At 39.2% G+C, this 14,289-nt stretch overlaps 1 protein-coding gene across 1 annotated transcript in view; it reads right to left on the reverse strand.

Annotated features, from left to right (window-relative positions):
- Positions 1-14,289, reverse strand: part of LRRC9 (leucine rich repeat containing 9) — a 141,735-nt gene that overhangs the window by 10,530 nt on the left and 116,916 nt on the right. The window contains exon 30 of the mRNA XM_026456290.2: positions 788-928. Within this exon, the coding sequence (XP_026312075.1) occupies positions 788-928 (141 nt within the window). The remainder of the gene's footprint in view (positions 1-787; positions 929-14,289) is intronic.

Genomic DNA, 14,289 nt, shown 5'->3' on the forward strand with positions numbered 1-14,289 from the left:
TATATTCTCTACCATGGTCCAGGTCTTCATAACATCTCTCTTGGATTATTTTAAAAGCCTCTTAGCTGGTTTCCCTTCCCCTTCCAGCCTCTTTTTTTCTCAAACCACAGCATTCTAACAATGCGACCTCTCTGTTCAAAAACCATGGATTTTCTGTGTTAAATTTAGTCTTTAGAAGATGGTCATGAAGAAACTAGGTGGTCAAAGACAGAATTTTAAAATGACATGCTTTTATTATTTCTTCTCTCTTTTAATCTCTTTCCTACCATGATCAGATACATTTTAGGGCTCCTGAGTAAAAAGCCCAATTATCCTGACAAAACACACAGATAGAGGGACACATCTCCTTTCTTATATAAACTACACAATCCAGAGAATTGAGTTCAGAATTCCTTCTTTCCCTTTCTGTGTGCCTAAATGGAAATAGTTTTATTGTTAGTTTCTATTTATGAAAGTGATATGTTATAGTTTCCTGTGTTCTAGCATCATCTGACATATTGAGCATACAAATATTACATAACTTCCCTTATGTCAGAGTATTAAGTATGCTATTAAGAAAAGGATGTTCCCTGACTTACATATGTATGTGTGTGTATGTGTGTGTGTGCACGCATGCTCTATTCACCAAATCAAGCTGCCTTTGATAGTAACCACTAAATAGATACTAAGATCATCCTCATCAAAACACCATAGGTTTAAACATTTAAATCAAAAGATATAATAAAATTTTCATTTACTAATAATTAATGTGCTTCAGAAGGAAAATTGTAAATAATATAATTATTACCAAATTTTTCTTTGCTTGTAGTTCAGCGAGGTGAAATTCAGCTTTTGCCCTATCATCTGAATTCACAGGACTTCCATCTAACATCTGTAAGTTAGGCAGTCGAAATATGAGCATGTGGCGATGTAGCATTTTTCTACAAATCTGAATAAAGTTAAACATAACAATTTATTCCCACAAAACTTTTACTTCAAAGATTAACCTGTATAGAGAAGGAAATTTAGCATAGGCAACAAAGAGGACAAATAATAGCTAACTTATAGTAATAGATGCTACAGATAATGAGCTGCCTTTTTGAAAAATTACTCAATTTCCTATTATGTCAAATAAAGAATTCTTTTTTAAATTATGACTACCATTTAGAGGTTCAGCCTCCTTTTAAAGTAACAGTATTGTTCACTAACTACAGGCAATCCAAACTCATGAATAGGATTACATTAGGGAAGTTCACTTAAAAGTAACTATTTTGAAACTTATATTTTCCCACAGGCACTATCTAATTAATTCAACACACACCTACTGAACTATATGATCCATCTCATAGTATCAACCTACTCTAAAAATTTGAGAGGGATTTAACAAAGTTGGCTTGAGGTTGTTAACTTCAGAAGGGTCTGCTTGCAAGGATAGCTGTTGCTGGTGTTAGTTATTTGGTGTTTGTGAGTGTTCCCACCATTCCTTAATTGATAAGGGGAGTTTACTGTGCCTGGACTATTAATACGAGCAATATGATTTATGCTCTACCTTATTTCCTTCTGGGGTCTGGAATTTTGGTACATGATAGGAAGAGGGTGCCTATGTAACCATCCCCCAACAAAATCATTGAATGCTGAGTCTCTAATGGACTGCCTTGGGCAAAAACATAACATACAAGTTGCAGCATTTTTCTCTCTGTGTGAAGAGTGTGCTCTGTGTGACTCCTTGTGGAAGAGAAGGAGCATAAGAAAGCCTGTCCATGGATTCCTCCAGAATCTCCCTGTGTCTCCTTCCCTTATCATCTTGGCCGTGTATCCTTATTATGTCACTGTAATAAGTCTTAGCCATGAGTACAATTATATGTTGAGTCCCATGAGTCCTCCTAGCAAATATGTGAACATGAGGGTGATCTTGGGGATTGCTGACACAGATAGTATGCAGCAAACAAAAAGAAACAGAATAAGAAAGAAACTATCCAGAAAGTATGAACAAACTATCTTTAAAAAAAAGAATATAGTAGATTATATATACAGTAATGGAGAAAGATCGCTAATACATAAAATCGAGTAAAAAAAAAAAAACTTGATTGCATTCTAGACCACAAAGCAGAATTCATAAATACCAAGAAATTTATGTTTTCCTCTGATTGTTTTCTCTGACTAAATTATGATAACATTAGAAATAAATGACAACGATAACTAGAAATTCTCCATAGATTTGAAATTAATATAGACACTCACATCTCCCTCAGTAACTCATGAGTTAAAGAAGAATTGCTTTGGGAAGTAGATTTTAAGAAATAAAAAGCAGTAAAGTATTACATATCAAAACTTTTAGGATGTTGCTAAAGCAGCAGTTTATAACCTAAAAGGTATTGATTGATTCTGAAAAGAAACTGAAAATTAATGAGCTAGGTATCCTACTTAAGACTGACTTCCTTCCTTCCTTCCTTCTTTCCTTCCTTCCTTCTTTCCCTCCCTGCCTCCCTCCCTTTCATTTTCTTTCTTTCTTTCTTTTAAAGAGATAGGGTCTCACCCTGTTGCCCAGCTGAAGTGCAGTGATACAGTCACAGTTCACTGTAACCTCGAATTTCTGGACTCCAGTGATTCTCCTACCTCAGCCTCCCAAGTAGCTAGATCTACAGCTGCGCACCACCACACCTGGCTAATTTTGAAATTTTCTGTGGAGACAAATCTCGCTATGTTGTCTAGGCTGGTCTCAAACTCCTGCCCTCAAGAGATCCTCCTGTCTCGCCATCCCCCCAAAAATAATTTTTTTGGAAAGCAAACTCAAATAAACTGAAAGAAGGTAATAATAAAGAGTGGAAATTAATGAAATAGAAAACAAAATAATAACACACTTGATGAAGCCAAAATATGGCTCTTTAAATAAACTATTACAATAGACAAGCCTGTAGCAGGATTCATCAACAATAAAAAAGAGAAAGAAAAATGGACAATTTTAGGTATTAAAAAGGTGACAAAAACATGAACATGATGAACATTTAAAAATTTCACAAGAGGATTTTGGTTCCAAAATGGTAGCAAAGAGGCATGCCGGCTTCTCACCCCCAATAAAAAACAGAAAAAAAATATACAGTGCTGAGATCTCCACCAGCAACAACCCAGAGCTCAAGAATGAGGATAAGACAGTTCCCCAGGCCACAGAGAAGTGGAAAAACTCTTAGTAGAAGGCAGGAGAACCAGCCTTCCACATACATGATGCCTCTTGCCCCTCTACCCCTCTGCGGAATCCTGCCAGACACCAACTGTGTAGAAAATCTGCCCTTAACTCATGGTTTATACCCTGGAAAAAGTAAAATGGAGGTGATCAGTCAGCTTCTCCATCTTCTTGGGCTCCCTAGCAGGAGACTTGTCATTATGTTAACCTGTGGGTAGCATCATGACTGCCTGAAGGGAGAAATATCTCTGAGAGTAGGCAGAGACAAACGGGAGGCGAGACTACCAACCCCAGCCCAGAAACTCTGCTCTGTAACTTGGCTAAAGTAGATGCCAAATAAAAGTGGCTACAGGAGGTACATTCCCCTGGTCCCCTGGTCACAAGCTCCTAACAAGCCTTCCCTCACTGTCAGGATAATCCCTTTGGGATGCCCCTCATTTGAGATAGGCAGTGCTCTGACCAGTTACTAGAGCTGAGGTGAACTTGGCCTTAAGGTGCCACCCCAGCCAGAACCAAAACACAGGCAACAACCTAACAGTGAAGATTTGCTAAACAAATATATTTAATAAAAAGCAAAACAAGCTGGACAGAGAAAACTGGAATAAATAACTAATATTTCAATGCAAAGACATAGATGTATACTCCCAAGAAACAATAGTAGACAGGGACCCATGACCTCCCCAAAAGGATAAAGCAAAAATCCAGTGACTGACCCTAAAGAGATGGTGATTTGTGAGCTTCTGACCAATAATTCAAAATAGTAATTTTAAGAAAATTCAGTAGTCTCCAAGATAACTCAGAAAAGCAATTTAGAAATTTATCAGAAAAATTTAACAAAGGAATTGAAATAATAAAAAATATCAAATAGAAATCTTAGAACTAAGAAATAAATTTGCTGAACTGAAAACCTCTTTAGAGGCTCTCAACATCAGAATAACCAAGCAGAGGAAAGAATCAATGAGTTTAAAGACTTGCTATTTGAAAATTTACAGGGGTGGGGCTGGGAGGGGTGCGGGGAGGGCGGGAGGGAATGAAAAGGAATGAAGACCATGTACGAGATACAGAAAATTGCCTCAAAAGACCAAATCTAGATACTCAGGAGACTGAGGCAGGAGAATTGTTTGAACCTGGGAGGTGGAAGTTGCAGTAAGCCAAGATTGCACCACTGCACTCCAGCCTGGGTGACAGAGCCAGACTCCATCTCAAAAAAAAAAAAAAAAACAAAACAAACAAACAAAAAAAAAACAAACAAACTAAAAAACAAAAATCCCAAAATGAAAACATGTAAATTGAAAGAAAGTTAAAATTTAGGGGGCCAGAGAATAGAGTTGTGTAGAATTTTTGTGTGTTTTTTTCCTTTGTTTCTGTTCTTTGTTTTTTTTCTAGGTTTTTTGTTTGTTTGTTTTGTTTTTGTTTTTTGAGACAGAGTTTCGCCCTTGTTGCCAAGGCTGGAGTGCAATGGCATGATCTCAGCTCACTGCAACCTCTGCCTCCAAGGTTCAAGTGATTCTTCTGCCTTAGCCTCCCAAGTAGCTGGGATTACAGGCATGTGCCACTATGCCTGGCTAATTTTGTATTTTTAGTAGAGACAGGGTTTCTTCATGTTGGGTCAGAGTGGTCTTGAATTCCTGATGTCAGGAGATCCACCTGCCTCATCCTCCCAAAGTTCTCGGATTACAGGTGTGAGCCACCACACCTGGTCATTCCTATTATTTTTCTTCTCAGATAAGTTGTCATCTCTTTAAAATAACTTGTTATATGTATAATTTTTTTAAGCTTATGGTAACCACAATGCAAAAACCTATAACAGATTCATTAAAAATAAAAGCAACAAATTAAAACACTTAACTAAAAAGGAAGAAAATCACTTATCCACGAAGGAAGACAGTAAAAAAGGAGTTACAAAACAACGAAAGCAAGCAACAAAATGGCAGTAGTAAGTTCTTAATATGAATAATAACACTGAATGTAAATGATCTCAGTGTTCCAATTAAAAGGCATACAGTCGTGGAAAGGATATAGAAAAAAGACTTGAATGTGGGCCAAGATGGCTGATGAGAAGCAGCTGCAGTCTGCAGCACTCACAGAGAAGAGTGAAAGCAGTGAGTGAACTCAGCACCTTCAACTGAAATATCCAGGTTCTCACACTGGGACTGACTAGGCAATCAACTGAATCCATGGAGAACAAAGAAAAGCAGGGTGGGGTGACAGCCTACATGGGAGTGGCACAGAGCCAAATGAACCCCCATCCCCAGCCAAGGGAAGTGGTGAGTGTGCTGTCATGCCCAGGAAACCATGCTTCTTCCATGGATCTTTGCAACCCACAGATGGGGAGATCCCCTTGTGAGCCCATGCCTCCAGGGCTTTGGGTCTGATACATAGAGCAGTGTGGAGTCTTGGCAGAGTAGCTACTCAGGCACAGAGACCCAGGAGTTTTATATACTCCAGAGTCGGGATTCTGGCAAGGCAGCAGATTTGTCTGTACATTCCCCTAGGAAGGGGGCTGAATCCAGGGAGCCAAGCAGTGTCAGTCTGCAGGCCTCAGTTTCATGGCACCTCGTAAGTTAAGACCCACTGGCTTAGAATTCCAGCCAGCCAAGGGCAATAGGCTGAGTCTGCCTGAAACCAGAGGCAGTTCCTGGGGGAAGGGTGAGTCTGCCTGAAACCAGAGGAAGCTTGGGAAGGGGTGGCGGCCATTTTTGTGGTTTGGTCAACTCAGCGTTCCAGCCTGCCATCTCTGGAAAGTCCAGGTGGTCTGGACGAGGAGGGTTCCCCCCAACTGCAACACACGTGCTTTGCAAGATGATGCTCAGACTGCTTCTTTAAGGGGCACCCTGATCCATTCTTCCTCACTGGGTGGGGCCCCCTTGTGGGGGGGCCTTGAGTCACTCCAGCCAGGCTTACATATAAGCACTGAACCCTGATCTCTCCTTGGGATGGAGCTCCTGTGGAGAGAGGCAGCCAGTGTCTCTGTTGTTTGGTTGACTCAGCTTTTCCAGCCTGCTGGCTCTGGAAAGTCCAGGAGGAAGAGTCTCTCACCAATGCAGCACACTGGCTGTACCAAAAGCAGCCAGACTATTCCTGTAAGTGTGTCCCTGATCCTGTTCCTCCTGACTGCGTGAGACATCCCAACAGGGTTCTCCAGACACCTCCTACAGGTGCGTTTGGGCCGGCAACAGGTCAGTACCACCCTGGGATGGAGCTTACAGAGGAAGGAGCAGGCTGCCATCTTTGCTGTTTTGCAGCCTTCACTGGATATACCACCAGGTATGGGGAAAATGGAGGCATTAGGGTCTGGAGTGGACCTCCAGCAAACTGCAGCAGCCCTATGGTTCCTAATAATTAGTGGCCTGATTGTTAAGAACAAACAGACAATAACATCAACAAAAATGACCCCACAAAAGCCCCACTCAAAGATCAGCAGTCTTAAAGATCGAAGGTAGATAAGCCCCTAAAAAAGTGAAAAAAATCAACGCAAAAACATTGAAAACACAAAAAGCCAGAGTGCCTCTTCTTCTACAAATGATCACAACACCAAATAACCAGCAAGGGCACAGAACTGGGCAGAGGCTGAGATGGCTGAATTGATAGAAGTAGGCTTCAGAAGGTAATAACAAACTTCGCTGAGCTAAAGGAGCATGTTGTAACCCAACGCAAAGAAGCTAAGAAACATAATAAAACAATACAGGAGCTGATAATCAGAATAGTCAGTTTAGAGAGAAACGTAACTGACCTGATAGAGCTGAAAAACACAACATGAGAACTTTACAATGCAATCACAAGTATCAATAGCAGAATAGACCAGGCAGCAAAAGGATCTCAGAGCTTGAGAACTATCTTTCTGAAATAAGACAGGGCCAGGCATGGTGGCTCATGCCTGTAATCTCAGCACTTTGGGAGGCCAAAGAGGGTGGATCACCTGAGGTCAGGAGTTCGAGACCAGCCTGGCCAACATGGTGAAACCTGTCTCTACTAAAAATACAAAAATTAGCTGGGCATGGTGGTTTTGCCTATAATCCCAGCTACTCAGGAGGCTGAGGCAGGAGAATTGCTTGAACCCAGGAGGTGGAGGTTGCAGTGAGCCAAGATTGTGCCGCTGCACTCCAGCCTAGGTGACAGAGTGAGACTCTGTCTCGAATAAAATAAAATAAAATAAAATGACAAAAAGATTAGAGAGAAAAGAATAAAAAGGCATGAACAAAACCTCCCAGAAATATGGGATTATGTAAAAAGATTGAATCTATGACTGATTGGGGTATCTGAAAGAGATGGGGAGACTGGAACCAAGTTAGAAAATATACTTCAGGATATTATCTAGGAGAACTTCCCCAACCTAGCAAGACAGGCTAACATTCAAATTTAGGAAATTCAGAGAACCCCAGTAAGATACTCCATGAAAAGATCAATCCCAAGACACATAATCATCAGATTCTCCAAGGTCAAAATGAAAGAAAAAATGTTAAGAGCAGCCAGAGAAAAAGACAAGGTACTACAAAGTGAAGCCCATCAGACTAACAGCATACCTTTCAACAGAAATCCTACAGACCAGAAGAGATTGGGGGCCAATCTTCAACATTGTTAAATAAAATAATTTCCAACCTAGAATTTCATATCTGGCCAAACTAAGTTTCATAAGTGAAGGAGAAATGAGATCCTTTGCAGACAAGCAAATGCAGAGGGCATTGTCACTCCCAGGCCTGCCTTGCAAGAGCTCCTGAAGAAAGCACTAAATATGGAAAGGAAAAACCATTATCAGCTACTCCAAAAACACACTGAAGTACACAGACCAGTGGCACTATGAAGTAATCAGATAAACAAGTCTGCAAAATAACCAGCCAGCATCATGATGACAGAATCAAATTCACACATAACAATACTAACCTTAGACATAAATGGTCTAGATGTCCCAATTAAAAGACACAGAATGGCAAGCTGGATAAAGAACCAAGACCCATCGGTATGCTGTCTTTAAGAGATCCATCTCACATGCAAAGACACACATAGGCTCAAAACAAAGGATGAAGGATAATTTACCAAGCAGATGGAAAACAGAAAAAAGCAGGTGTCACAATCCTAGCTTCTGACAAAACAGACTTTAAAAGAACAAAGATAAAAAAAGACAAAGAAGAGCATTACATAATGGTAAAGGGTTCAATTCAACAAGAAGAGCTAACTGTCCTAAATATATAGTCATACAATACAGGAGCACCCAGATTCATAGCAGTTCTTAGAGACCTATAAAGAGACTTAGACTCCCACACAATAATAGTGGGAGATTTTAACACTCCACTGACAGTTTTAGACAGATCACTGAGACAGAAAATTAAAAAAGATATTCAGAACCTGAACTCAGCTCTGGGTCAAGTGGATCTGATAGATATCTACAGAACTCTCCAGCCCCCAACAACAAAATATACATTCTCATTGCCTCATGGCACTTACTCAAAAATTAATCACATAATTGGAAGTCAAACACTCCTCAGCAAATGCAAAAGGACTGAAATAATAACAGTCTCTCAAATCACAATACAATCAAATTAGAATTTAAGATTAAGAAATTCACTCAAAACCACACAACTACATGGAAATTGAGCAACTTGCTCCTGAATGACTGCTGGGTAAATAATAAAATTAGGCAGAAATCAAGAAGTTATTTGAAACTAATGAGAACAAAAAGACAATGTATCAGAATCTCTGGGGGCAGATAAAGCAATGTTAAGAGGGGAATTTATAGCACTAAATGCCCACATCGAAAAGTTAGAAAGATCTCAAGTTAACAACCTAACCTCACAACCAAAAGAACTAGAAACCAAGAGCAAACAGACCCCAAAGCTAGCAGAAGACAATAAATAACTGAGATCAGAGCAGAACTGAAGGAAGAAAGAGACATGAAAATCCCTTTAAAAAATCAAGAAATCCAGGTGATGTTCTTTTGAAAAAATTAATAAAATAGACTGCTAACTAGACTAGTAAAGAAGAAAAGACAGAAGAATCAAATAAACACAATTTGAAATTATAAGGGGAATATCACCACTGACCCCACAAAAATACAAACAACCATCAAAGAATACTATAAACACCTCTGTGCACATGAACTAGAAAATCTAGAAGAAATGGATAAATTCCCGGATATGTGCACCCTCCCAAGACTGAACCAGGAAGAAATTGAATCCCTGAATAGGCCAATAATGAGTCCTGAAATTGAGACAGTGATTAATAGCCTAACAACCAAAAAAAGTCCAGGAGCAGACAAATTTACAGCTTAATTCCAGAGGTACAAAGAACAACTGGTACCATTTCTACTGAAATTATTCCAAAAAATAGAAAAGGAGGATCTCCTCCCTAACTCATTTTATGAGGCCAGCATCATCCTGATACCAAAATCTGGCAGAGATACAACAAAAAAAGAAAACTTCAGGCCAATATCTCTGATGACTATTGATGCAAAAATCCTCAATAAAATGCTGGCAAACCAAATCCAGCAGCACATCAAAAGGCTTATCCATCATGATCAAGTTGGCTTCATCCCTGTGATTCACGGTTGGTTCAACACATGCAAATCAATAAATGTGGCTCATCACAAGCAAAGAACTAAAGACAGAAATCACATAACTATTTCAATAGATGTAGGACAGGCCTTTGATAAAATTCAGCATCCCTTCATGTTAAAAATTCTCAATAAACTAGTTATTGAAGGAATATACCTCAAAATAATAAGAGCCATATATTATAATCTCCCAACCAATATCATACTGAATGGGTAAAAGCTGGAAGCATTTCCCTTGAAAACTGACACAAGACAAGTTGTCATGTCTCTATCCTCCTTCAGTCTCTCACCACACCTGTTCAACATAGTATTGGAAGTTCTGGCCAGGGCAATCAGGCAAAAGAAATAAATAAATGGTATTCAAATAGGAAGAGAGGAATTCCAACTATCTTTGTTAGCAGATGACATGATCCTGTATCTAGAAAAACCTGATAATCTCAGCTTGAAAGCTTCTTAAGTTGATAAGCAACTTCAGCCAAGTCTCAGGATACAAAATCAATGCGCAAAAAAGCTAGCATTCCTATACACCAACAGCAGGCAAGCAGAGAGCCAAATCATGAATGGAACTCCCAATCACAATTGTTACAAAAAGAATAAAGTACCTAGAAATACAGCTAACAAGGAATATGAAGGACCTCTTCAAGGAGAGCTACAAACCACTGCTCAGGGAAATCAGAGAGGACACAAACAAATGGAAAAACATTCCATGCTCATGGATAGGAAGAATCAGTATCATGAAAATGGCCATATCGCCAAAAGTACTTTATAGATTCAGTGTTCTTCCTGTTAAACTGCCATTGACATTCTTCACAGAATTAGAGGAAACTATTTTTTTACAGAGCCCAAATAATTAAGACAATCCTAAAGAAAAAGAACAAAGCTGGAGGCATCATGCTACTTGACTTCAAGCTATACCACAAGGCTACACTAACCTAAACAGCATGGTATGGTACAAAACAGGCACATACACCAATGGAACAGAATACAGAACTCAGAAGTAAGACTGCACACCTACAACCATCTGATCTTTGACAAACCCAACAAAAGCAAGTAATGGGGAAAGGATTCCCTATTTAATAAATGGTGCTTGGAGAACTGGCTATCTCATATGCAAAAAATGGACACTGGATGCCTTCCTTACACCTTATACAAAAGTTAACACAAGATGGATTAAAAACTTTAATGTAAAATCCAGAACTATAAAAACCCTGGAAGATAATCTAGGTCATAGCATTCAGGACATAGGCACAGGCAATGATTTTGTGACAAATATGCCAAAAGCAATTGCAACAAAAGCAAAAATTGGCAAATGGGGTCTAATTAAACTAAGGAGCTTCTACATGACAAAAGAAACTATCACCAGAGTGCACAGACAACCGACAGAATGGGAGAAAATTTCTGCAATCTTCTGTCCATCTGACCAAGGTCTGATATCCAGAGTCTACAAGGAACTTAAACAAATTTACAAGAAAAAAGCAAATAACCTTATTAAAAAGTGGGCAAAGGACTGGGCTTTTCTTTTATGGGAGACTATTTCACAGCTTCTATTTCATTACTTGTTACTGGGTTTGTTGAGGTTCTCTATTTCTTCGTGATTCGATCTTTGTAGGTTGCATGCATTCAAGAAGACATTATCCATGTCTTCTAGGTTTTCCAGTTTATTAGAGTATAGTTCATAATACTCTCAATAATTCTTTGTATTTGAGGTCTCAGTTATTACATCTTCTTTTTCATTTTTGATTTTATTTGTTTAAGTCTTCTCTTTCTTTCTTAGTCTAGCTAAAGGTTTGTCAATTTTGTTTATATTTTGAGAAAACAACTTTTTGTTTTGTTGATTTTCTGTTTTTTAACCTGAATTTCATTTATTTCTGCTCTGATATTTATTATTTCTTTCCTTCTACTAATTTAGGGCTTAGCTTGTTCTTGCATTTCTTGTTGCGTAAGGCACACCATTAGGGTGTTTATTTTTGAAGCCTTTCAACTTTTTTGATATAGGCATTTATTGCAATAAACTTTCCTGTTGGTACTGCTTTTGCCATAATCCTATATATTTTGGTACATTTTATTTCCATTTTCATTTGTTTCAATAAAAATTTTAATTCCCTTCTTCATTGACCCACTGGTCCTTCAGGATCATATTGTTTAATTTTCATATGTTTGTGTATTTTCCAAGGTTCCTCTTGTTATTGATTTCTAGTTTTATTCCATTGTGATCCAAGAAGATACTCGATATTATTTGCTTTTCAGAATTTCTACAAACATGTTTTGTAGCCTCAGATATGGTCTATTATGGAAAATGTTCCATGTGCTGTTGAAAAGAATGTGTATTCTGAAGCAGTTGGGTGAAATGTTTATAAATCTCAGGCCTGTTAGATCTAGTGTATAGTTTAACTTTACTGTTTCTTTATTGACGTTCCATCTGGATGATCTGTCTGGATGATAAATTCACTGATGAATTCTACCAAACATTAAAAAAGAATTCATACCAACTACTTAAACCCTTTAAAAAAATTGAAGAGGAAGGAATACTTCCAAACTCATTCTACAAGGCCAGCATTATTACCCTGATACCAAAACAAGGCAAGGCGGAAAAAAACAAAACAAAACAAAACTACAGGCTAATATAATTGATGAACACAAATGCAAAAATCTTCAACAAAATACTAACAAACTAAATGTAACAACACATTAAAAAGATCATTCATCATTATCAAGTGGGATTCATCTCAGGGATGCAAGGATGGCTCAACATATGCAGATCAATAAACATGTTATACCATATTAACAGAATCAAGAACAAAAGCCATATGATTATTTCAATAGATGCCGAAAAGGCATTTGATAAAATTCAATATCCATAATGAAAACTCATCAAAATGGGTATAGAAAGAACATACCTCAAGATAATAAAGGCCATCTATGAAAAACCCATGACTAGCAGCATAATGAATGGGGAAAAATTGAAGGCCTTTGCTCTAAAGACTGGAACGAGACAAGAATGCCCACTTTTACTGCTGTTTTTCAATATAATACTGGAAGTACTGTCTGGAGCAATTAGACAAGAGAAAGAAATAAAGGGCATCCAAACTGAAAAAGTAAAATAAGCCTTGTTTGCAGACAGTGTGATCCTATACTTAGAAAAGCCCAAAGGTTCCCCAAAAAACTGTTAAGAGCTAATAAATGAATTCAGTTAAGTTGCAGAATACAAAGCCAACATGTAAAAATCAGAAGGATTTATATATGTCAACAGCAAACAATCTGAAAATGAAATCAAGAAAGCAATCCTGTTACAATAGCTACGAAAAGTATAAAATACCTAGGAATCAGTCTAACCGAAGAAGTGAAAGATCTATGCAAGGAAAACTGTAAACCTCTGATGAAAGAAATAGAAGAGGACACACAGAAAAAAGGAAATATATTCTATGCTCATGGATTGGCATAAATAATATTGTTAAAATGACAATATGTGGGAGGTTCCAAGATGGCTGAATAGGAACAGCTATAGTCTACAGCTCCCAGTGTGAGCAACACAGAAGAAGATGGGTGATTTCTGCATTTCCAACTGAGGTACTGGGTTAATCTCACTGGGGCTTGTCAGACAAAGGGTGCAGCCCACGGAGCACGAGCCAAAGCAGGGTGGGACATCGCCTCACCCGGGAAGTGCAAGGGGTTGGGGAATAAGCTTTCCTAGCCAAGGGAAGCCATGACAGGCCGTACCTGGAAAATTGGGACACTCCCAGCCTCATACTGTGCTTTTCCAATGGTCTTAGCAAATGGCACACCAGGGGATTATATCCCGCACCTGGCTTGGAGGGTGCCACACCCACAGAGCCTTGCTCACTGCTAGCACAGCAGTCTAAGATCGAACTGCGAGGCAGCAGCAAGGCTGGGGGAGGGGCATCCACCATTTTTGAGGCTTGAGTAGGTAAACAAAGCAGCCAGGAAGCTCGAATGCAGTGGAGCCCACCAAAGCTCAAGGAAGCCTCTGTAGACTCCACCTCTGGAGGCAGGGCATAGCTGAACAAAAGGCAGCAGAAACTTCTGCAGAATTAAACGTCCCTGTCTGACAGCTTTGAAGAGAGTAGTGCTTCTCCCAGCATGGAATTTGAGATCTGAGAACAGACAGACTGCCTCTTCAAGTGGATCCCTGACCCCTGAGTAGCCTAACTGGGAGGCGCATCCCAATAGGGGGTGACTGACACCTCATACAGCCGGGTGCCCCTCGGAAGCTGTATGATCCTTACTCCAAAGGAAGGATCAGGCAGCAACATTTTCCGTTCTGCAATATTTGCTGTTCTGCAGCCTCTACTGGTGATACCCAGGCAAACAGGATCTGGAGTGGACCTCCAGCAAACTCCAACAGATCTGAAGCTGAGGGTCCTGACTGTTAGAAGGAAAACTAACAAACAGAAAGGACATCCACATCAAAACCCCATCTGTATGTCACCATCATCAAAGACCAAAGGTACATAAAACCACAAAGATGGGGAGAAACCCGAGCAGAAAACCTGAAAATTCTAAAAATCAGAGTGCCTCTTCTCCTCCAGAGGAACGCAGCTCCTCACCAGCAATGGAACAAAGC

Source organism: Piliocolobus tephrosceles, chromosome 6 (assembly GCF_002776525.5).
Source record: "Piliocolobus tephrosceles isolate RC106 chromosome 6, ASM277652v3, whole genome shotgun sequence".
NCBI lineage: Eukaryota > Metazoa > Chordata > Mammalia > Primates > Cercopithecidae > Piliocolobus > Piliocolobus tephrosceles.